This window comes from Chenopodium quinoa, unplaced genomic scaffold (assembly GCF_001683475.1).
Source record: "Chenopodium quinoa cultivar QQ74 unplaced genomic scaffold, ASM168347v1, whole genome shotgun sequence".
NCBI classification, from domain to species: Eukaryota; Viridiplantae; Streptophyta; class Magnoliopsida; order Caryophyllales; family Amaranthaceae; genus Chenopodium; species Chenopodium quinoa.
The window spans coordinates 928,549-954,377 of NW_018745281.1; the positions used below are offsets into that span (position 1 = coordinate 928,549).

Consider the following 25,829-nt stretch of genomic DNA (forward strand, 5'->3'; position numbering starts at 1 on the left):
GAGTATACAAGGAATGTTCTAAATACTTGAAGGAAAGCTGGAAAACCAGCATGGTTGCTTGTCAGATTGCAGTACATTAGATGCTAGATTCCATCATGAGAGATTCAATTGTATTAACATTCCTATTAAGGTGCAACCTAACCTCTGTTACTAAGATTGGACTAATGTTAGGCACGAGAATATGGCTAGGTGTCAGACTCTGTTATTTTATGAAAAATTTGCAAAGTCTTGGTATAAAAAGTATACCAAATCCCTGTATTGGTGTCATAATGCTGAGTACCTGATACAAATACGAGTTAAAATCGGATTGACATACTGTTATACGTGTATTATCATTCTTTCGTGCTCCTTTTTTAATGATTGTTTTTTTTTTTTTCCGAAGTGTGAATGCAGGTTGAATAGATAAGAGAAGACCAATGAGAAGACATAAGATCATGCTCTGGACAGACCAGGTTAGAAGAGAGTTATCAATTGTGATATTGGTGGTAATCTTGAATCATATAATTGAGTCATGGACCACTGACAATACAATCTCTTTCCTTTTTATTAAAGTTTAAATCTTTAACGTTCACCAAACACATCAGTATCTGTATTTGGCTTTAATATCAATCTTTACGTAAGTGGCTGCGTCATTCGAGACTACATGTTCTTCTAGTGTGACAGATTAAACCTTTGTCAAAAATTTCAGCACCATTCTTCTGTTGTCTTGTGAACCTACAGTTACTTAAGAATATTAGGATCGTTAATTATGCTAAACAACTGAATTGGAGTGCAAAAGTGTTTACTTTACATATTGGATTGTGGACCACATTGGGCCCGATTGAATGGACCGGGTTGTGACCGGTTGAACTCTGTCTGGACCAGTTTAGACCTATGATGTATGGGGGTGCTGAGAATAGTTGGAAGTCTGTTTCAGTTAACACTCCTAACGTGTTCGTTTTATTCTGTTAGCCATGCTTTGGTTCATGCTTTCTCGTGGCCAGGTTTGGACCGCATTGCTCGCATTTTGAGCGATATACATTACTTCTCTTGGCTCATGATCCATGTAAGGTTTGAACCTAACCGATGTTGGCAATGTGAACAAAATTAAATGTACACGACCTTGTGTTATCCAGCTTATCCTAATCAACCCAAGACATAGAGATAAGGTGTCGCCAAGAAGAAAAAACCCGAACAACAGAAGTCGACATGATTAATAAATTTGAATAAGAAAAGAATATGAAGGGAATCTTGTGAATGATCTCACGGGTCAATTTTTATGGCTTGGTTAAGCTCATGAAGAAGGTGACTGGTTATGATTAATTATGAGTTTGTTTTTATTCTTCTCTGATTTTGTCTGATTGCATTAAGCGCGTAGTTGGAATAAATTCTAGACCACAGATGATTTTCACTGTAACATATCTGCTGCGCATGTGTTTAAGGTCATTTTATGGCTATGTGATAGAGAAATGCACCACATATATTGTTTTCTGGATATTGCGTTGGATCTCTTCTATCCCTGCAAATTCTTCTTAGATGCTGCTCTTTTCGTCTTCTCGATTAAGGAATCCTTTACCCAACTATGTGTCCTATTACATCCGAGTGTACCATGTTATCTTCATTTACCATTCGCACTACGTATGATGATGTAGATTGTAACTTGTAAGTTCTCATAATATTTAGGAAGAAATGGGACACAAGATGAGACATGAAACGAAACATATTCATGTTAGTCATTGTATGTTACCTTCTCGATCTGGAACCCCACCCCCCTTGAAAATGAAGCTGTCCTTACTGATATGCAGAAAGAAATTAGTTGTAGGTCAGTTTGAAGTTGTTACAGATTGTACAAGTAATTATGCAGTGATTTTAGCTATCAAAATGACAGGTTAATTTTATTCAGCTTGCAATAATAAAATGGGCAGTTAACCAAAAAATTCGGAAAGTTTGGAGCCTAGATACCTACCTAGTTCTTGATTTGAGTCCAGTTTGAATCTGACATAAAGTTCTTAATACTGTAATGTTCTAACAGCGTACTGACATTAGAATCCAATTCACAATTTGAAATTAAGCACTGTTTTGCTTAATTGTGCTTGATTACCTCTCATATAGCACTTTTTGTAGATCTCACTACTGTAACAACTATCCTTGGATTTTACTCAATATGACTTTTATATACTCGTGTGTACCTAGAAATGTATTTATTATCTATGTCGCCTCAACCCTCAAATACCCTTTTAGAACATAGCTAATGCAAAATTTGAGATATCAATAATCAACGTTATCACTTATCACACCCTATTTTGTTCATTTTATTTGCATTTATTTCAAAAAATACATGTTCAGATAGAGTTTAGATGCAATAAATTTAAGAACTACTTTACATTAGTTTAAGGGTTAATAATGACTACACAAATTTAATTTTAAAATATAAATTTTAATAAGTAAATTCTAGGTAAATAGTTAGCACCCCTAATTTTGACTACCTAGCTATAACTAAAATATCGGAGTGCTCTATATATTCATAGAAGAATTGTTTTTGAAATTATTAATCACAACTCTCTAAAACCACAATTCTAAGAAACTATGTGCCTCTCCAAAATTAACAATATACTAGCTTAGGCCCCGTGCCATGCACGGTAAGTGTAATTCTTTTTTAAAAAATTATTATGTCTAACAAATAAAAGTGATGCTTTAAAGTAATTTCTTTAATATCAATAATACGAATCAATTTTATTACGGAGTATTACTTTTTTTTTTTTACCAAAATTTAATGTTACTCCGTCTATCAGATAATTAAAAAGGAGTTAGATTAATATTTTAGGGAAGAACTACATTAGACCCGTGCGATGCACGGATTACAAAAATTATTGAAATGAAATAGCTTATTTCTATACATTATTTATTTTCCCGTATATACTTATAAAAGATATCCAGCTATCATCATTAAATTACATGAGTAACAAAATATAAAAATGAAAGCCAATCTGATCTAATCAAACCATATACATACCAATTATATACTCCATATCTAAGAGTTCAAAATACAAAATAAAAATACTTGTAATTTAAAGATCCTAATTTAAATAAATAGAAGTACCTTGAAAATACAAAACAATGCTAACATTTACTTCATAGCATCCTTAAAATAATAATAATAAAAAAAACAAATAATAATAACATTAAAACTTTAAAATAAACTTCATAGTTAACTAAAAAGTTTAAGCTCGATATCAATTTATTTATTCCAACCAAAAAAAAAAATTATTTATTTATTGACACAGCCAAAAGATTGAAATGAAAATGATTAAAAATAAAAAAATAACTAATTCCTCAAATATATATATATATATATATATATATATATATATATATATATATATATATATATATATATATATATATATATATATATATAAATGCACGAATTTTTTTTTATAAGAAAGCGATACATATACAGTTTGGGAGAGAGGATGATGTCAGCAGTTTTCTGTTTTAGTAATAGTTAATAATTATAAGCACCAAATAAAAAGGAATATTTTTGTCATAAAGATAATATAAAATATTTAAAATGATATTATTGTAATTGTATCAAATATTCACCAAAAAAAAAAGGGTTAAAAAATGAAGGGGAATTTTGGAGGGAAAAAACAGCACCAGGATGTGACACGTGTCAGATGTCTGTTTTAGCATTAAGTAATTGATTGATTGATTGATTGATTGATTTGGCCCGTGTTTACACCAAAATTGAGAAAACAAAATAACCTCTTATTCTATAAGCCATCAAATTTGTCATTTTTCGCAAATTGAATATATTCTAATTAACACTGGTACACTCTATTAATATATAAAACTGTAAAGGACTAGATTATTAAGCATATACTACGTAGATTAGAGGCACTATTTAACATACTTTCCAATCTAGCCTACAGCTAGATTAAATTAAAAAGAATTAAGCAACATTCTCCTAATGTGGTACCTTTTCCAATTAATAATTTAATATAATACAGAATACTCCGTAACATTTTATTGGATTTCAATAATGATAAATCGCATTGTTTTTTGTCTTCTTACTCGCGTAATTGATTAAAATTTTGAGACAATATTCAAGATTTAAAATCACTATGCTATTTGTAAATTGAGATTTGTCAAAAAAAATAAAATAAAATGATATGTTCATTAATAATAATCCTACTCCGAGTATACATTGAAGCTTGAATAAGTAATTATAAAGTTACTTGTTGATTAATGATTTTAGACAAAAGTAGAATGTGGTTAGACGTCACAAGATTTCATGAGTTAAAGATGCATATGAGTAATCCATTTGACTTAGGCAATAATAGAGTGTACATCAAAGTCTTCAATACTTACAAAGCAGACTAATATCAAATTTCTATATTAGTGTATCCAAAACATCAAAATTGAGGATGTAACACAATATTAGTAACAAAAGCTATATATAGGTGCATGAACTTTTGAAAAGAAAATAATTGAAGATAAAATTTTCAAAAATAGAAGAGACAATGATAGCGATCTTGTTTATAAATCCTATTGAGTATTAGATCTACTTTTTAAAATTACGTCTATCACACAATATCTTGAATTTTTATCAACCACCACCTCATATCTAAAAATACAATTGTTATTTATGAGCTAAATACGAATATTTGTATTTTACATCATCGATCTCCCCCTCCCAAGAAACAAGACCACATGTTTCTTGTACATGAAAACATATCAACATAACACTAGATGATTAAGATTGGATTCCCATAATTGAGGGAATTAGAGAGGTGTTCTTGATGAATTTGAATTCTTCAAAAGTTTGTCCAATCATTTGGCAAATGTCATTCAACTATTGGATTTATAATCATGCCTAAAAAAAGGATTCAAAGATAGTAACTAGTAGGCACTACTACTAGCTAAAGGCCACAAACAAATTCATGGGGATACTAAGTGGGAGTTATATTTAGACAGTTTTCCCCACTTTAGTGGTTTGTGAAAACCCTAACTTTACACATATCCAATGATTCAAATGACATTTTTTTACTCGCACGAGAATATATCATCACAACCATGTAACTCAATTATTTTGCATCACCACAAATTTTAAAGTTGTTATTTGTTAATGTACCTATCTAATAAACCATCAAAGTATGAGATCGAACTGTTTTGTTGATCTCCGAGATTAACTATGCATTTTTTATAAGAATCCAGCCTGCTTGTCTTAATAATTAAAAGGAAAATCTTGAATACAAATATCCAAAGTTGGATTTCATCAAAATATACTTGTATTTCTTTTGACAAAGTGTCTAAGTAAATACTTGTCCATAACTATAAGATTAGTTTTTATTCTAAGTGTCTAAGTTGTTAGCTTGTTATCAGTCTTATCACCCCTATCTAATGGTACCACTAAAATATGAGATTGAACTGTTTTGTTGTCTTAAAATTAAACCATAGGTCAAGCCAGGTCTTAACAAAAAGGAATTGGATAATGAATATACATATATATTCAAGTGGATTTCATCAAAATGTAGTTGACAAATTGTTAAATGAATACTAGCTAGTCCACAACTAAAAGGATAGAAGTTATTCTAAGTGATTTTTGTTTTCTCAATAAAAAGCAATAGTCCTCATTCATCTAAAATCCACCTCACCAAAATCACACTGTCGTTTTCCCTTTGCAATATTCTGAAGATTCTTCTGCTTTATATCTGCATAGATCCGAAAACAATATTTTAGAATTGCATAAAATTGTAATTCTTTTTAAAAATATTAAAATTTTGGTGCTAAATTTATATTAGAAGCTGTAAAGTGATATTCATTATAAATTTGTAGATCATGTATAAATAAGGATAAATTTTTATACTAGAAAATTAATTGCCCGGCTCTTCTAAAAAGATACTCGTAACGAACAATGTAATACGGAGTACAAAATTATTAGACTCATCCATACTTATAATAGACAACCTTATTTACCTCCTTTGGCACCTAATTATATACTCGATTTGTCACTAAATAATAGATCACATTTGACTTTAGCAATCACTTGTTATGTAGGAATGTGTCCGATACGATTGTCCTTGTGAAAATCGGTCTCAAAATCCTCTGAAACCAGAAGGAAAGCTCTAATTACCTGAGCTACCCTTCACTCTCAACTCTTTTGGGATTTATTTGTTACTCTGCTATTTTTATTTATTTTTTTGTTGAGAAGATTTCTTAGAACATCAGACAACCACTCACTCTCCTATTATTAGCATCCTAAAATCTCTCCAAATTTTCAAAGTCCAATTCCCACAATTCTATCTTTTAATTTATTCAACTATCATAATTGTTCAACCTTTCTTCTTCAATTCTCCATTTTTTCATATATCTTTTACTATATTCATAAGAGAGTAGTTTTTCAGCAATGAGATTAAATTGTATTTTTTTGAAAGCATTTTGGAATATGTTTATTTATCTAAATTGTGTGTCGCCCAAAAAAATATTAGAGATGTAAAGTTTATTTCATTCATAAAATTAAGGGCACGACATTTATTTTAAAACAAGGTCTCTAAACCGCATTGTTTTTATCACGTCTTCATCATCCGATTATAATATGTATTATTCTAACTATGCTCTAGGGTATGTTCTCTTCACCTTAAGAAATTAAGTTTTAAATCTAATTAGTTATGAATAACGATTAAAAACTAAATTGAGTTTTGATACAATTTCGTTCACCACAAAAGTCAAATATGATCTAATTTTTAGGTGCAAAGGTACAATGTTGGTGTAGGTATTTTGTTACATACTTTTCTTACAATAAATACTTTTGTTTAAAATTAGCAAGCCTTTTTTTAATGCTTGTCAACCGCATTAAGAAGTACTCGGTAATTTAAAAATATAGACAATGTCGTATTATTAAATAATATAACAAGATCCCATATAACAATGCATTTTCTTAAAAAAAAAAATTCACAAAGGTAGTCAAAGTAGAGTGTGAATTAATAGTGTAAAAATTACTTCATACAACATAAAAAAAATGAAGGAAGTATTAATAATGGGTTATGTCAAATTTCCAAAATCATTTTTTCCTACTAGCATAGAGAATTGGAGAGTGAGAAATTGAAAATTGAAAATTGATCATGATCGATATATGTATTACTAGGAACAATCTTTAGATAAAAGTAATTGCATCTTTAACCGTGAGTGATTATGTTACGAGTGTTAAGACAATGTGACAGCTAATTTGTGAATTAAGCATTAACAATGGATTGGAAGTTGGTGAACAATGAAGTTTATAAGAAAATATACTAGTATATCCATCATCACTAGACACATAAGAAAGCTAGAATAATAATGCAGCGGAGTAATAAAATCCAGGGATAAGATAGTGAATAATATCTATCACAATAATGGTGGGTCTCACTTCACACTCAGGCACCATGCACGTTCACTGATCCTAGCTTTTGTTGTTGCTTATAAATACCACCCTTCATTAAACTTCTTCTAGAACTCACAATAATTCTTAGCTTCATTTATTACAGTACAATTTCAGATCAACAATGGATTTGGAGAAGAAATTAGATGCAGAATATGTTGAAGAAAAGATTGAAGACAGTCCTAAGAAGAAGAAGCGTGGTGGGATTCGAACATTGCCTTTCATTCTCGGTGAGTTTCTTCACATTTTTACATTACAAGTTAGTTCCCCTCTCAACGTGACTATTAATTCTGGACGGAAGATTAATTACCAAATGTACACTTTGAATTCTGCTTACAAGTTAACAATCATCTTTTTCTATGTGTGGAATTTTGTAGTCTTGAGTTGGATTTGAATAATTGTTCTTACCTTAATTTTAGTTGAACTTGCTAATCTAGAAGGCTTTGAAAGAAATGTAGACAAGATTTTTATTTTGATGTTAAATTATACAAGTACTTATACTCAAATGTCATTACTTAATTTCATAGCGAAAGTTTTATCAAATACATCTAATACAATCAGCGGCGAACAATTTATTAGCTGTTTATATTTTCCATGTTTCAACTTATTGTCGTCAACTTTCTCACTATTTTTAAATCTTGCACGGAACATTCAAACTAGTTTCACGTGCACATTAACACGAGTCTTAAATTTTAGCTATGTAGCCAATTCAATGAGTGACAAAAGCAAGTACTAGTAGAGTAGTAGAGCATTATTGATCCATCAATGCTAACAGTTTGAGTTATTTGTAATTTTGCAGCAAATGAAATATGCGACAGATTTGCTGGAGTTGGATTTCATGCAAACATGATAACATATTTGACCCAACAACTGAACATGCCTCTTGTACAAGCCTCCAATACACTCACCAATTTTGGGGGGACTGCTAGCTTTACCCCTCTTATTGGTGCTTTGATTGCCGACTCTTTTGCTGGCCAATTTTGGACTATTACTATTGGTTCTATCTTCTATCAATTGGTATTTTACTCGCTCTTCGATCTCCTTTTATTTTATTGTCGTTTTTATACTAGACTAGATACATGATGGAATCTATATGAACTAAGTCGAGAGGTGATACAAATATCTGTGAGAGTGGATTTAATTTATAGTCGACTCTCAAAGACATTCTTAAGTAGTTTTCGCCTTTTTGGCATATATCTCTAATATTTTAACAAGGCGCTTAGGTTATAGTGTGGCATATTTTGCACACCCATCTAAGAATTTGTAGTGATAAATCTTTTAAAATGCACTAGAGAATAAGAAGACTTGCTAGTTATGATGGTATAATAAAGTACATGTTTTATGTAGGAATTTCTTTTAGTCCTTTGAATTGCATACTCATTGTAATATTTCTAAATTCTCTAATGGTTGCAGGGGATGTTCAGCGTTACCATGACAGCCATTCTTCCGAAACTCCACCCACCGCCTTGCCCAACACAAGTGAACTGTCAAGAAGCATCAACACAGCAACTATGGGTATTATACATGTCTCTCCTCCTAACAACTATAGGGACGGGTGGCATCCGGCCTTGCGTGGTGACATTCGCAGCCAACCAGTTTGACATGAGCAAGTCAGGTGTTGCAGGGCGCAAGTGGAACTACTTCAACTGGTATTACTTCTGCATGGGACTCGCCACACTAACTGCACTGACTGTTATAGTCTATATCCAAGACAATGTGGGCTGGGGTTGGGGGCTTGGAATCCCAACAATGGCTATGACAATTTCGGTTATAGCCTTTGTGATCGGATATCCGCTTTACCTCAAACATAAGCCTGCAGGAAGCCCTTTGGTCAGAATGTTTCAAGTTGCTGTTGCTGCTTGGAAGAAGAGGAATGCTCCGTTGCCAGCTGACCGCAGTTTGCTGTACCAAAACAAGGAGCTTGATGCTCTCATCTCTACTGATGGAAGACTTCTGCACACTGAACAGTTTACGTAAGTTTATATTCTAAAGATCAGCTTTATTTTGTTGATCCGAATCACAACAAGCCTTTAAAGTATCACTAGAGTCATACAAAGTACAATACTAGCTTGAGAAGGTATATAAATCACTACAAATCTCGAAATTACTAGCACACTTCAAATGTACTGCCAATAATATTGCAATTTTAAAAAAATCTGAACTATCAAAGTATTTATGTACTTTATATGTATATTTATAATGGTACATTGCATATGAATGTAAAGTATATAGATTGCCATAACAAAGCTTCATCTCCGATGACATTTGACAGCTTAGAGTAATGTTGGTCTTTTATCTGTAGGTGGCTTGACAAAGCAGCAATAGTAACAGAAGGAGAGGCAAAAGATTCAAAACCACCAAACTTGTGGAGATTGTCTACAGTCCATAGAGTGGAAGAGCTGAAATCTATCATCCGGGTGTTACCGATATGGGCAGCTGGAATTCTGCTCGTGACAGCATCATCTCATCAAGGCAGCTTTGTGCTCACACAAGCTCGGACAATGGACCGTCACCTCTCCTCCTCATTTCAAATACCTCCAGCTAGTCTTTCAATATTTAGCATTGGGACCATGCTCATTGGGCTCGTTGTCTATGAGCGTCTTTTTGTTCCTTTTGTACGTAAATTCACTGGAAATCCAGTAGGCATATCGTGTTTACAGCGGATGGGGATAGGATACGTGATCAACATAGTCGCAACTCTTGTAGCCTCTCTGGTTGAGAAGAAGAGGAAATCAGTTGCTACTCATTACCACCTTTTGGACAGTCCTATGGCTATTGTTCCCATCAGTGTCTTTTGGTTAGTCCCACAATATTGCCTCCATGGATTAGCGGAGGTTTTCATGAATGTCGGGCATCTTGAGTTTCTGTACGATCAAGCACCTGAGAGCATGAGAAGCACCGCTGTTGCACTCTATTGCTTAACGACATCAGTAGGAAACTACTTAGGGACGATGGTAGTCTCAATGGTTCATAGTTACACAGGAAAAGAACACAATTGGCTTCCTGATAGGAACATCAACAAGGGAAGGTTGGAGTACTACTTCTTGCTTGTCTCTGGCATACAAGTAATAAATCTCATATATTATGTTATATGTGCATCGTTATACACATATAAGCCTTTGGAGCAGGTCAAAGACTCTGATGAGCAAGGCGAGGATTTATGTACCCATTCTCCATCGTCAAAAATTTTAGTAGACAAGGATAGTGAACTTGAACTCTCGAAAGGCAAATAGAATTTGATAAACTAGAAATAGCAGGGTTTAACGTATAATTGATAGAAATGTAATCATATTTCACAATTAATTAGCAGAAAACCTTGCTTAGTCACCTGCATATAACTAGATATAGCTTAATAACAGATCAAATTTGTAAGTTGTGCAAGTCTTGTTATGATAAATGCATCTTCAACCTACAATATAGTACACCAGAGCATGAATCTGTCTACGTACGAAATGCACAAACAGAGCAACCTACTTGGAGTTAAGATTTTCCAATTTAAGGAAATATCTGCATGCTTCAACAATCAAATCCAGAATATACACCGCTATCCCTTAACATTCTCTTTTCTTCTTCAACATAGTTCTTTCCTCTACTAGTCTGGCCGAGGTCTCTCTTTCTCTTTTCCTTCTGGGCAAAAGTCTTCTTCTCTTTCTGAGTTATAGCAGTTGCAAGCTCTTCTCCATCTGCTAAAGCAGCTCTTGTTTTCTGACGCTCTTTGTATGATTCCTCACTCTCCTCATCTTTTTTCCTATCCTTGCCAGTAGACCAAGTCCAGTCTCGATTTGGATCCTCCTTCGGTGGAGGCACTTTCAGGACAGATAGGCCTCCTTTATAACCATGGCGGCTCAAAGCTTCAAAATCAATTCCACCGCTTTTTCGTTTCACAGATTTCACTGCATAAAAAGAGCTAAACTATGATATATAATAAGCAAGTTCTGGAGAAATATTTGCTTCTGGAGTTCAGACACAAGGATATGAACTGCCCTAAATCATTTGAGGCTTCCCGTTTCATTGATCAGGACAAATCCTCATAATTTTAAACATTTCTCTGCCTCACATTGACCCTAATGCCACTACATTCTAAGACTTTGATGGCGGAATACCCACAAAATCATTGAATTTAAGACCATGACTTTGAGGCTGTATTCTAGGAAGTTCACTTCAATTCAGTAAACGACAACCAATTTCCTAGCATGAAGAATATTTCCAGCCGTCTCAAAGACACTATCCATGTGAGGAAAAAGAACCCTTCCCCATTTTTTTGAAGGAAACTATTTTACAACGATAAACAAAAAAGAATTGAAAACAACAAAAACTTAAGTACCTTCAGAAGGTTTTCGTGACGACTTCGGCTTCCCAGGTTCATCCTCAGCCTCTGATTCAGTATCACTTGATGATGATGATTCATCTTCTTTATCACTCCATGGTCTTTTCATGGTTTTCTGAACCAAGAGGATCCATAAAAAAATAATAATTAGAACATAAACACACAAACTAACACTGCATTTTTTAACAAAAACATAAATCACAAACAAGTTTGATGCAGAAGATACATAAAATTACCAATGAATCGACCCAACTTCACCCAACGCATCACTAATAGCTCTACCCTCCCTATTCCACTAAAGCTTACCTCCATTTTCATAATCTTTATTCAACCGAACCCTCAAATAACAAAACACAAAACTCGACTTCCCTCATATAGCACGGTATGAAAGCCAGACATCCCTCAATTAGCACAGCACGAATGCAATACATCCCTGAAATAGCAAAGCACAAAACCCCGACATCCCTGAAATAGCACATCATAAATGGCACAAAATCCTCAGTTAGCCGAGCACAAATGCCCAACATCCCTCAACTACCATAGCACAGCACAAACGCCTGACATCCCAAAATAAGCACAACACGAAAACCCGACATCCCTCAATTACCACAGCACAAAATCCCGAAATCTCTCAATCCCAACAAACACGAAAGCCCAATACTTTCACTTTCAGTTCATTTGGAACCCTTATTTCTCCTTCTATACTCAACCATTCATTATAGATTCTGCATATCTCATAGCTTGACAATAAAGTCATTGAATCACTCACATTTCAGTTTAAACCCCAAATCCAAATTGACACTTAGCTTATTCTATCTCCTCTTAAAATCTCATTTTTTTTCCAATTTTCTCATCATAGAAAAATACTTGGATAAGACGAAGTATAAGTAAAAGTAATTCATCCATTTTTCCAAAAAAAAGTTAAACCCAATGTAATCTCCAATAAATTATATGGATAAAATTTCCCAATACTTTACGAACTAAATCTTACATATTTAAAAAAAATTAATAATAAACAGACTTCAAATTCGTAATTAATTGAACATACAGGCAATAATCGTATATAATTGCAACTTTGCAAGAAAAAATGAAGATTACCTCAACGAAAGAGAGAAGATGAAGATGTCTGATGAGATTTGGAGCGCAGAGTCGCAGATTAGGGTTTTCGATTTTTAGAATTTCGCGGATCGATGGTATGCAAAAACGCCATCATCTGACTGAATCATTATACGACGTCGTTTTTGTCATCCTCTTATGCAAAGACCTCAAATTCAAGTCAAATTTTTATGGAGTAATTTAATATTTCCTCCATTTTTGGAAAATTTGTCAATTGCAGCTATTTAAATTTTAAAGTATATATTTTGTCAATTGCAATCATTTAAAAAAATTGCAAATTGCGGCACAAAAGTACTACTAACTTGTTAATTGTCACCCAATCCTATTTTTTCCTCGATTTGTGTGCCGTAAAATATTCCGTTAAGATTTCCTTGATTGAAAAAATAAAGGTCAAGACATTACAAGATAATTCAAACATTATTAAATTAACCATTTTTTGCATTTAACGTAATTAATCTCTCATGACCAACAACATACAAGATTAATACTGACTTATTGATGTACTTTTAATACATTATTAACTACATTGTTTAAATTATCATATGAGGATCCATGTGAACTCATGGTTACTTCTATTGCAATGTTTCTCCACTTTGCAACCTTGGTCCCCATCTCTTTACCATTTTCTGTCTCCATCAACTCTTTCACTACCCTTTGAACATAATCTCTTTTAACTTCTTCGCTCATCTTCATACCAATGCCAAGACGATTACAACAGTGCCAAGAATTAGTCGATTGGTCCGCGACCAATGGCCAACAAATCATTGGTACCCCATAACTTATGCTCTCGATTGTTGAATTCCAACCACAATGTGTAAAAAACCCTCCAATAGAAGGATGCGCTAATACTTGCTCTTGGTCACACCAATCAATTAGCACACCCCTAGCCTTTATTTCTTCCCTAAATCGATTAAATTCAAGAGTAAACCTCTCTTCAACAACTTGATCCGATCTTACAATCCACAAGAACCTTGCAAGGCTATTTGCAAGCCCCCATGCAAGTTCAATAAATGTCTCTTGATCGACTCCAACAAGGGAGCCAAAGCTTACATAGAGAACAGATTTAGGCTCTTGAGTATCAAGCCATTTTATATGCTCATAATCAATTGAATTTTCTTCGTTACATATAGCAGTTGCTCCAATATTAATGGTGTCCTTCTTAGAGATATGATAATCCACCATCAAATTAAGGGGTCCAATTGGATAAATGTTAGGAGAAATGGTGGAGAGATCTTCTAGGACATCTTGTTCCAAGGCATCAAATGTGTTGATGAGGATGGCTTGAGACTTGAGAGCTCTATGTGCATTTGACATAAGAATATCGAGCATCATTTGATTAATATCGTTTGGCTCTATTGTTCTAATAAAAGTTGGCATGTCTTTTAAGGATATACCCTTCAAACTTGGTATCCAATCTACTGTCTTTTCAAGATATCCATTTGTCAGCCAACTATTGTCTGAAAGTAAATGAGAAAACTTTTATAGTAAGGATAAGATTAAAAATCCACACTTAGAAATCATACATATAGGATTTTTTGACACAAATATGTTATTCATTTATTCTAATCTCTTAAATATCACAAAATACTACATATTAATTTAGTAAAAAAAAATGCGCCGTATAATCATGTGTTGTGTGATCCTATATATATTAATTCTTTTCTCCCTAAGTCAATTAAAGTATTCTTACGTTCACATTAAACTTAATATCATTGCACAAGTCATATATCTAATACTCCCTAATTTTTTAATTGGAACGTTTTATATAATATAAATGACCATTTTTTAAATTTCAACATTTCCTTAAATTGAATTATATATTATACACTAATTTATTACATATCTCTCATCACCTGGTCTCCACTAGCTCATACCCTACTCTATTAGTTTTATACTCCCTCATTCCTAAAATAGATGATACAGTCAAAATTTGTACACATGTCGATTCACTAAATTGACCTTATTTTACATAAGTAAATATTAATAAAAATTATAAATAAAAAATCATTATGAAACTTTATATTAATTAATACCTATCTAATAACATATTTTATGGTAAAATATGTTGTTATTATGTTAATAAAAAAGCTAAAGTCAATGTTAATATACTCCCTCCGTTCTCGAAAATTCGACTCACTTTGCATTTGCACGATCTCCAATGAACATCTTTGACCGTGAATATCTTTGGCTATGTATGAGTAAAAATTACAAAAAGTTGATATTTGAAAAATTTATAATAAGTTGAATCTAATAAGATCTCACGTGCTAATTTATTTCTATTGCATAAGTCATAAAATGTGGTCAAACTTATTTTATTTGACCATATAAATAGTAAGTGAGTCGAATTTTCAGAAACAGAGGTAGTATGAATTGTGAAAAAAGATCCAACTTGTTAGTTATTTTAGGATGGGAGGAGTAATATCTTTCTTCTGTCGCAATTCTTACTTATACATAACTATTCATCCACTAATAGTCTAATACTATCACTTGATTTTTCTTTTTCTTTTTTTCTTTTTTTATTTTTTAATTCCCTAACAAACTCCACTACATTATAATATTAACCACATATATAAAACTATATGCTGGGCAAAATATTGCAATCGACAAAAACAGTGGGAGTACCCGAGTACTCTTTTATTTCCGTTCACTTGTCTCCATTTGACTTATACATAATTGAAGCATCAATACCTTTAGTAAGTATAGTAAATTTTTTTATAAAAAGTTGATATATTAAAAATTTCAAATCGAAATGAATTAAACAAGAATCTAGGAATGTCATTAATTTCTTATATAATTATCAATAATATAGAGTATAGAATTCTGTGCATTATAATATTTCATCTGTTTCCTTTATTTATTTAATTTTTGAGATCGAAGGATAGTTCAAGTGCTATAGCTTTCCCTTGATTTCAGAAGATTATGGGATAGATTCTCATCACCTGTCCTTGTGACTCTCTAAACACCATAAAATAACATTTTTTTTCTTCACATTTGTTCATGCATAACTTCAATTGTTTATATCATTAATTGCGTATTGGTAAAAATTATAAAAGGTAGATTTTACAAAGGAAATATTGAGATGAATCTAACAAAATCTCATATGACTACAGTCTACGGTATTGATGTGTTGCAATTAAAAAAAGAGGTGAAGTGTATAATAATTTTAAATGAAACAAATAATTCACATGGGGGACTAAGAAAAAAAGATGTGGAGGGATTAGGATAACAATTTGAGGACAAGGGTGGTTGTGGATCGGACTAGTGTACATATTAAATTTGTTTCTCGTATTGATTATTTCACGTGACTATCATTTATCCCTTGGCCGCCTTTAATTTTGTTCAGATACACCCTACATTTTCAAACTAAGGTGTCCTTTGTTTGGATATGAAAATTTATTTTTTATGAGAATTTATATTTCATGGAAATCAAACACCTATATCCAATTTTTAAGAATTGTCTAAACTTATTTGGTTGGGATGAAGGAAGTTGCAAATCATGGGAATTTTGACTTACTTAAGGGGGTTGGGTAATTAACTTCCCATGTTTTGTGGGAAGTCACAATTTCCATGAATTTGCAATTCCCACATATACACTTTTTATTGTCAACCAAACAACTCATTGCATCTATTTTCGAATTCGCATGATTTTTCACTTCCCATTTTCTTTGTGCAACCAAACAAGCCCTAAGTACCATTAGTCCACAACACATTGATAGATCGAGTAACCCATATGTGACAAACTAAACAACTCTTGTAAGGCTATAACCCTAACAGAGTAATCTGTATAACACTAATCGAGTAATCTCATGGTGGCTGGCCACACCATATAAAAGTTAGTGAATAATCAAATGATACCACAATAATTTAATTTATCAAATTGTAAATTTAATATTGTATGAATATATATGAATTGCATTCCGGCAATTAAATAAACATAGACCATTAAATTCAAACAAACATAAATTGCATCCATTTAAGAAATTACTTAGACCATTATTATTACTTTTTTTTTTTTTTTTCTGAAACAACTTAGACCATTAAATTGAAACAATGCAAATTTTTTTTTTGAACCAAAACAATGCAAATTAGTGTATGTGAACTATATTACTACTTTTTTTATTATTATTTTTTTTTTTTTTTTTTTTTTTTTGGTGAAAATTTTATTACTATATAGTAGCTAGTTTTTTAGAAAAAAAAGGAGTACCTTGGAGGGGTATGATACCCTTGTCAAGAAGTTGGCGGCAATGTGAATAAGCTAGAAGGCTACAAGCACTAGCAGTCTCAAGAAGCACAGCAGGGATCCCCAATTCTTCAGCCACTCTAAGTGTAAAGGATGACATAGCAACATCACTAATCATACAACTAACTCGCGGTTGCGAGCAATTACTATTACTATTATTACTACTATGAAGTTGTGTCGCTAGGAGCTCCTTAAGCGGGAGCTCCAGATTGTTAGCGATTATAGAGTTGACGACAGAAAGAATATCTTTTGGATCATCGTCTTCTGGTAAGGACTCGAACCTAAAGAAGGGATGAGTCTTGTTACCAGAAGAATGATGTTGATGTTTGAAAAAGGTTTGGTGGATGTGGTGCGTGTTTATGAAAGTTATGCTAAAATCGAATTTAAAATGGAGGAGTTGAGCAAGTTTTAGCATAGGCCTTATGTGACCTTGTGCTGGAAATGGTATGCAAACAACATGATTTTCCATTATTAGTAAATTTACTATACTATTGACAAAGAAGTATATGAACCTTATGATCTCTTTGATTATTTTTATTGTAGTGGAGTTTGCAATTTAAGGAGAGGAAGAAGTGAAGCGAGATATAAAGGTCTTTTTTTATAGTTGATCTAAAGTACTCTGTACTCCGTAGCATTTTCAATTGTTACATTATTATTTAATTATATTATTCAGACCAACCATTATGTTTCGTTATATTTTATGAATGTAGTAGTTAATTTTACAGTATAAAATAATAAAACTTGTGAATTCATGAATCATCGTTTTTGTCTTGCAAATAATTAACGTATTGTCGTAGTCGTATACAGTATGAACGATCTGTTTCACATGTCTGACCTGGGTTTTGTCTCTTTTTGACCGTTGATTTTGATTTTTTAAACCGTACATAGATAATGGTAAAATTACGGGAAAATAAACTTTTATATTAAAATTAAAGAAAATATTATACATAACCTTTAGGGCACATATCAGCATTTATATACTAGAAAATTGTATAAAGTATTGAAATCATAAAAATATAAACACTAATTACACTGATTGCGTATTTTTGTCATGAATTCCTAATTTTATATAATTTTCAAGAGTATATTTAATGCTTATATGTAGCCCTTATATAGCATTATCCTAAAATTAATTGAGAAATTCTACTTGTACCCCCTCTTTTTAAAAGTTACACATTGTAACCCTCAAATATAATTAGTAACCATACAGTGACCTTGTCATTATCCTGCCGTAGTTAACGGATTCCGTTATATTAGTTCAATCACCATTAGTGGGGCTCACTCTCAACTTATATATATAAACGGGGAGGTTCCGCTGAAAACAGAGCTTATGGTGAAAACTAAAAACAAGCAATCTTAGCCATTGAATGTTCACTAGATCATCTGATAGTGTGAAACAACCGAGAGGTCACTATATACAAAAATAAGGTCATTATATCAAGTTATATTAATTTTGATGACACTTACACCGAGGTCACTATATATAGAAACAAGGTAAGTATATCAATTTTTACAATATTTACTTAGAGGTCACTATATACAAAAATAGGGTAATTATATCAATTTTGACCACATTTATATAAAGGTCACTATATACAAAAATAAGGTAAGTACATCAATTTACAGAGGCCACATTTATACAGAGGCCACTATATATAAAAATAACGATGGTCACTATATATAAAAATAAGGTAATTATATCAATTTTGACAACATTGACCACATTGATATAGAAGTCATTATTTACAAAAATAAGGTAACTATCATCAGATAACTTCTCTTTCTCCTCCTTGTCATCGGATAACTTCTCCTGCTCCTCCTTGTCATCCTGCTGCTCCTTATCATAAGATAACTTCAGCTGATGCTTTCTCCTGCTCATTAAAATTTACACTAAGAAAATAATTAGCTATTATTAATTTTGACTAAATCACACTATGAACTACCAAAAATTAATCAACAACTAGAGCAATCAATGTGAGTAATCAATTAACTAAAATTGACCCAATGCGACAAACTTTAGATTAAACTTTAGATCCACCTGCTGCCTATAGCTGCATGGTACTAAATGATGAGCTTCTCTTCTTGTTCTGTGAATTCTTCATGCTTAAGGTCAGGCCTCAGGTAGTTAGTCCACCTAAGCCTGCAACTCTTACCACGTCTATTAAGTCCTATAAAAACAATTAATTCATTAATATGCATAAACCCTTGATAATTAGTAAAAGAGAACAACAAAAACCTAAGCAATTCACAAAGCATATTATTTAGATCTTAAAACACAGCATGAGCTGATAATGACATATAACGACATTAGCCATTTACTGCATGACACAGGGTGTTGTTACTTGACAGTAAGATTTTTACTCGCCTCTATCATGTATCCCTCTCACAGCTCCTAAGGGGAACTGTTGGAATCACAATAAATTAATGTTGATTAAATCACTTAATATGGTGATCCTATAAACATGGTGATCCTATAAACAAACTGAACAAGAGAATTTTGGATCCAATCTTAAATCAATCTACTGTAATACCAAACTATGTACAATAAATCAACTCACTTCAATTAATTGCCACAACATCACCAAAAGGTTAAAAACACAACACTCCAATTAAGCGCGAGTTTGTAATCATCAACCAAATTTACAAAATCAACATTAACAAATCATACATTTTCTTACCTAAATCAAACATTTAGAATTTCTATTAAAATAGTCATCTACACTGAAACTCAAATCTCTCATATACAGAGACAAATCAACATTAAAACAATCAAAACTCTAGATTACAAAATCAAAGATCTAAAAATCGAAAAACAAATCAATGATTCAGACAAAAGAAAAAAAATCATTAATTTCAAATGAACAAAAGTAAAATCCAAAAACAAAACACTTGGACAATAATTCATCACTTAATTAAACAAACAAAACCTCATATATGAAGAAATTATAGTAATTAAACAAATTATAGTAAAACAAATTGTTGTAATTACAGTGTCAGAGGAGAGAGAAAGCGAAAGAGAGAGAATACCAAAGAGAAATGAGCTGCGAGAGTGGCCATGGTGAAGGAGGCGAGAAGGACGAGGAGCGAGAGAGCGAAGAAGCGGAGGACGAAGACGCCGACGATGGAGGTAACAGCGGGAAGAAATCTGCGAGAAAGGCGGCTGATGCTGGTGTTGCTGTGGTAGAGGTGGTGGCGCCGCCGCCGTTGATTCGCCATGGGCGCCAGAAAAAAGCTTCAACAACAATGAAAAAATCATGAAAGTTGTAGATCTTCTTCTACTTAGATCAATGAAATTAAGGAGGAAACTAAAGTTAATCGATTAGTTAAATAGGAAATCGAACAAAATTGAACAAAATCGAACAGAATATCGCAAAATCAAACAAAATCGAACAAAATTGATGAAAATTTTAGAAACCTTAAAACCTCAAATCATGCAAAAAATAGTGAAACTAACACAAAGAACTCACCTGATAATAGATCGTAGAGCTGAAAAATTGCTAAAAATCAAAGTAATTGAAGCTGAATTTGAAAAAAATAGCGTGAAAATTGGGGGAAAAATGTCGAGAAATTAGGAGAGAGAAAGTAGGAGAGAGGAGTAAGAGGAAGAAGAAAATAACGGAGGAGAGAGAAATTGTTTTCGTGGGAGGAGAGAGAAAATTAGTATATAAACGTTAGATGTCATCCGCTAGATTATAATCTACGGCTAGGATGAATCGTTTTCAGTTTTCACCCTAACATTTGTTTTCACATGATCCATACGCTCTCTCTCTTTCTCTCTCTCATGTGAGAACACATCCCTTATGTTATGAATGGTTATAGAGATTGATTTTGTCAATTTTGGTAATTGCATTTCACTAATTTGTGCTTAAATTTTGATGCACACTAAGTGTTTGACAATATTCCCCAATGAATCCTATTATTTTATCAATTTCAAATGTAGTACATATTTAATTGATGATCTTCTTATTTAATATTCCCTAAGATGTTTGATGCACACTAAGATGTTTGATATGTCATGTAGAACTATCATAATTTATTGCCTTAATTCTATACAGTATACACTGACCTCTGTCTGACTCTATACCGCCTATTGCCTTGTAATGTGTATTTGGGCTTTAATCATTATGCATTAATATGTCTGTGATATATGAGTACTCACATGCTGCTACCATAAGCACCAAGCATCTTGTTTAAATGAATATGGCACTTACATGCTGTTGTTTTGAGTAATGAGACAAAAGTACTAATAATACACAAATAAGGAATCGATTGATAAGCAGCATTAATGTATGCTATTTTGTAGTTATCATCTTTTGTTTCCCTGGTTGCAGTTTCTCAGGGAATCAATAGTTGTGTGGTAGAGATCTTCACCATCCTTGTGTAGCTAAAGCTAATAGTGCAGGTATATTGGTTCTTGAGTATTTGGTGATTATGTGTTTGTATCTATGTCTTTCAAAGTTGGCGACTCCTGAATTATAGTTAAGAAGCTATTGCTTTGAACTGATTCTGTTTTTTGTTGACAGGTTATTCAAATAAAAAAAAAATTGGAGTTATGGTTGGAGTAGTTGGAGGTCTTATTAGTATAATACTGATTGAATGTGTGCTGTAACTGCCGTTTTTCATTTGCAAGAGTAGAATCACAAGATACAAGCGTGAAGTCTACGTTGATGTTGCAGGTCGTTTCATAAATCTCCCTTTTAGTTGGTCACTTTTTTTATTTTTTATAGTTGGTCTACGTTAATCTGTCTTATAAACATTTCTCATAGTCAAATTATTTTAAAGTATTACTATGTATATTTTAATATCTGCTAACCTTGTCATCAGTTTGATTGGTATTGAGTGGTAGTTTCTTTATACTCGTACATTATTGGGCTGATCCACATAGATATACATAGGGTTCAACTTCTCAAGATCACATAGATATCAACCAAGTGATCACATAGATATGAAAAAGAATATGGCACTTACATGTTTGTATTTTTTTTTCTTTTTAGACAATGGTTATACTATACTTTTGATCCCACCACTGCTTTTGAGGTTATACTATTGCCTTGTAATGTGTATTTGGGCTTCAATCATTATGCATTAATACGGGGTATATAATTGTTGTGTGTTTTGCAGTTTGAGCAGAAAGCAAATGAGGTGGTGGCAGCACTTCCCTGGGTTAGAAAAGTGAATGTCACGATGTCTGCCCAACCTGCTAAACCAGTTTTTGGGGGAGATCTTCCAAAGGGCTTGTAGACAATTTCAAACATTGTGGCTGTTTCTAGCTGTAAAGTAAGAGCCTTGTGTTCCTGTCAACTAATGTCTGTCGTGGATTCGTAGACTAGAAAATGTTGTTTCACGGAAAGTTGGATCAAGTTATATATTGTTTAACAGCTATCTTGGCTATCATTTTGGGTTGCTGTGAAACACATTTTGTTCAACAAATTTTGTCTTGGCTTGCCCAATTCTTTGTTCATTCTTTGCTCATATGTCAAATGAGCAAACACATATCTACTCATTTGTCAAATGAGCAAACACTTCTCCGCTCATTTGTCAAATGAGCAGTAATTCTCTTCTTATTTGTCAAATAAGAAAACAATTCTCTTCTCATATGTCAAATGAGCAAACACGTTTTTGCTCATTTATTAAATGGGCAAATAATTAATGAGTAAAAAAATTCAATGCTCTTTTGGCAAATGAGCAAACTATTTAATGCTCATTTGTCAAATGAGCAAATGATTCTTGCTCGTTTTGTCAAATTAATGCTCATTTATAAGTGTGTTTGAATGTTTTAAATACGTTAGCCTACTAGCTCAAGGGTAGAGCGTTGTGCAAATACACAAAAGATGTGGGTTCGAATCCCACGTAGGTTCATTTATGTAATGTGGAGACACAAGTTTGTAGTGTGAGCAAAGAAATGAGAAAACTACACTCAATTAGCATGTAGAGTAGTGTGAAAATGCAGAGTTTGAAAATTTTGAGTAGTTAATGAAATTTATTTCTTTTGGCTATTGGGAAAACAATACAAAAGACACCCATTGCTGGAAAAGGAACACCTATTATTTGATCAAGAGGAAGTTGCCTAGGCTAATTCGTGCTAAAAATTTCGGACATTGCATAAATCATGTTACAATTATAAGACATGTATAAGAATTGAACAACGATATAGTTGAGTAGAAAAGGAGAGATGATCAAGTTTTTTTTTTGAAGGTTTTTTTAATATAGTTATTTATAAATACAACCTATGTAGGATTCGAACCTACATCATTTATGCATTTGCATAGTGCTCTACCACTTGAGCTAATAGGTTTTTGATATAGATCAACGCCCTCCCATAGAAGCAGAGGAAAACAATCACATGTAGAAACTAAAATGCCTCCATTATTACCACAACAACCACCGTAGCTCACAAATTACCCAACACATGCTCACCCAACACAACTACTACTAGGAAGTATTATCAAATAAATTAGTAACAAGTGAATATGCACCCCCTTAAACACACTTACACACACTCTCTCAATAATTAGAACTGAAATCAGATTCTTAAATAAGAATGTACACGGCCAGGAGCAAACACACACATTTACACATACACTCTTACACACACACACACACACAAAATAATTTCATAATTTAAAATTAGAATTGAAATCAGTTTCTGAAATCAGAACTGCAAGCAGAAAGATGAGGGGGCAGGGGGGATATATAGATTTGTGGAGGGAAGTGGAAGAAGGGAGTGTGGTTGGTGTGCAGGAAACAGACCAAGAAGAAGGGGGTGGGGCTTGTGCACAGGCAAGCAGACCAAGGAGCTCAATGCTCATTTGTGAAATATGCAAACAATTCTTTGATCTTTTGTCAAATGAGCAAATAATTGAATGTTCATTTGTCAAATGAGCAAATAACTCAATGCTCATTTGTGAAATTATCAACTAAGTATTTGTTCATTTGATAAATGAGAACTAATTATTTGCTCATTTGACAAATGAACAACTAACTTATTATCGTTGCTCATCACATATTATCAAAACAAGCAGCTAAAGAAACTTATACATCACATATTATCAAACCAACTTCTATTTTTAGCACTCATTTTACATGGCAAACATCTAATTCTACCAACTACATTCTCCTTAAGCCGAGTAATCATTTGATCAGCATTAATAGTCCTTTGTTCAATTCCATGTGATAGCATTCCTCAAACGGCAAATAATTACCAAGCATTTTCTAACAAGAATTTTATCAAACACCTTGTATGCATTATCAGGATATTCAAAACAAACTCATTGATAATTACCAATTGTTCAGTTAGTTGATCAATCTCTACCCTGGCAATGAAATCACCCTTAGGCCCAACCAAGTCTTCGACACCATACTTCTTCCTCATGCGGACCTGCAAGTCCAGCTCGTCCGCAACCTCCACTACTAGAAATAAGCTAATTAACGACGGAAGTAATCCCTCGGAATAACCTGAAATTCCGTCGGAAAAGCCAGTTTTCGATGGAATTCTGTCGGAACGCACTGTCGTATTACATGTTGTAGGAATTTCACTATATTCCGACGGAATTGTTGTCGTCGGAGTCAAGATTGATTTTTAGGGGAAATCCGTCGTAACATTCCGATGGACATAATTCCGTCGTTGTTACAACCTTCCGACGGAATATTCCGTCGAAAACAACTATGCTTCCGACGGAAATTCCGTCGGAAAGTTCAATAATAAAAAAAAGCCCCACCTACCCCTAAACCCACTTCCCACAACCACCATACACCCACACCCACCCCCTAACCAACTACCCTCACCCACCAGAATGTACTACCGTAACCGCCTAACCCACCCCACCACCGTAACCTACCACCATATCCCACCCCACCACCGTAACCCCATTAGCCACCCCCTAACCCACCCCACCCCACCCCACCACCGTAACCCCATTAGCCACCCATCCTAACTCCTAAGCACCCACAACCCCCACCCAACCACGTCAAACCCCTTTTCCCACACCACCCACCACGTCAAACCCTTGCCCTAAACCCATTCACCACCAAACCAACCTTCAAATGCGAAAATTTCCACCAAACCGCGTCAAACCCATTCACCACCAAACCAACCCAAAAAAACCGTAAAACAAAGAATTTAGCTAAAAAAACCCGAAATAAACAACAAACAAATTTAAAAAAAAAAATATTCATACCTTGATTCCACCGCACAAAACCTCACAATTGGGTTTACAAGGCCAAATTTGACCATGAAAACTCTAGATCTAGGGTTTTCATGGTCGAATTTGACCCAAAAACCTTCGTTTTAACCATCAATAACCTTTTCATTGTTGGAGTTGTTGTCGATTATAGCGGCTTGTCTTTGTTGTTGACGGTGCGAGAATGAGAAAGTGATGAAGAGCAGCCACGGTGAGAAAGAGAAAAGAGCAGCAAAGAAAGAGAAGAAGATATAATGAAGGAGGAGAGGAAACCAGAGAGGAAGAGAAGAGGAAAGAGGAGAGGAAAGAGAAAGAGTAAAGAGGCGGAAAGAGGAGAGAGAAAAGAGAAATGAAAGGGAAAGGGGGAATTTAGGGTTTACGGGTTTTTGTATCTTTTTTTTTTGTAAGTATTAAATCCGTCGTTAAAATTCCGTCGGAAATTTCCGACGGAATTAAAATCCCTCGGAATTGTCTACGGATTTAAAATCCGTAGGAAATTAATATGTTCCGACGGATTTATTTTCCCTCGAAATTTACAGCTTCCGGCGGAAATTTCCGTCGGAAGCA

At 33.3% G+C, this 25,829-nt stretch overlaps 3 protein-coding genes across 3 annotated transcripts; 1 reads left to right on the forward strand and 2 right to left on the reverse strand.

Annotated features, from left to right (window-relative positions):
- The first annotated feature begins 7,451 nt into the window (after positions 1 to 7,451).
- Positions 7,452 to 10,665, forward strand: LOC110711724 (protein NRT1/ PTR FAMILY 3.1-like). Its single transcript, XM_021890141.1, has 4 exons — positions 7,452 to 7,629; positions 8,199 to 8,416; positions 8,813 to 9,372; positions 9,702 to 10,665. Exons 1-4 carry the CDS (start codon positions 7,524 to 7,526, stop codon positions 10,630 to 10,632), a joined length of 1,815 nt encoding a protein of 604 aa, XP_021745833.1. The 5' UTR covers positions 7,452 to 7,523; the 3' UTR covers positions 10,633 to 10,665.
- A 25-nt stretch (positions 10,666 to 10,690) lies between these two features.
- On the reverse strand, positions 10,691 to 12,979 carry LOC110711726 (UPF0690 protein C1orf52 homolog). Its single transcript, XM_021890143.1, has 3 exons — positions 12,825 to 12,979; positions 11,724 to 11,841; positions 10,691 to 11,292 (listed from the first exon to the last, which is right to left on the reverse strand). The coding sequence occupies exons 2-3, from the start codon at positions 11,833 to 11,835 to the stop codon at positions 10,916 to 10,918; spliced, it is 489 nt and encodes a 162-aa protein (XP_021745835.1). The 5' UTR covers positions 11,836 to 11,841; positions 12,825 to 12,979; the 3' UTR covers positions 10,691 to 10,915.
- A 269-nt stretch (positions 12,980 to 13,248) lies between these two features.
- LOC110711725 (7-deoxyloganetin glucosyltransferase-like) lies at positions 13,249 to 17,734 on the reverse strand. The gene is made up of 2 exons (XM_021890142.1): positions 17,047 to 17,734; positions 13,249 to 14,299 (listed from the first exon to the last, which is right to left on the reverse strand). Exons 1-2 carry the CDS (start codon positions 17,549 to 17,551, stop codon positions 13,335 to 13,337), a joined length of 1,470 nt encoding a protein of 489 aa, XP_021745834.1. The 5' UTR covers positions 17,552 to 17,734; the 3' UTR covers positions 13,249 to 13,334.
- Between the last annotated feature and the right edge of the window lie 8,095 nt (positions 17,735 to 25,829).

Excerpts from the sequence above, each read along its gene's own strand:
- LOC110711725 (XM_021890142.1), bottom strand. The coding sequence starts at position 17,551 with ATGGAAAATCATGTTGTTTGCATACCATTTCCAGCACAAGGTCACATA. Across the intron at positions 14,300-17,046 it reads GGGTATCATACCCCTCCAAG|ACAATAGTTGGCTGACAAAT; the intron begins GTACTCCTTTTT and ends ATTTACTTTCAG.
- LOC110711724 (XM_021890141.1), top strand. The coding sequence starts at position 7,524 with ATGGATTTGGAGAAGAAATTAGATGCAGAATATGTTGAAGAAAAGATT. Across the intron at positions 7,630-8,198 it reads AACATTGCCTTTCATTCTCG|CAAATGAAATATGCGACAGA; the intron begins GTGAGTTTCTTC and ends GTAATTTTGCAG. Across the intron at positions 8,417-8,812 it reads GTTCTATCTTCTATCAATTG|GGGATGTTCAGCGTTACCAT; the intron begins GTATTTTACTCG and ends TAATGGTTGCAG.
- LOC110711726 (XM_021890143.1), bottom strand. The coding sequence starts at position 11,835 with ATGAAAAGACCATGGAGTGATAAAGAAGATGAATCATCATCATCAAGT. Across the intron at positions 11,293-11,723 it reads GTCACGAAAACCTTCTGAAG|TGAAATCTGTGAAACGAAAA; the intron begins GTACTTAAGTTT and ends CTTTTTATGCAG.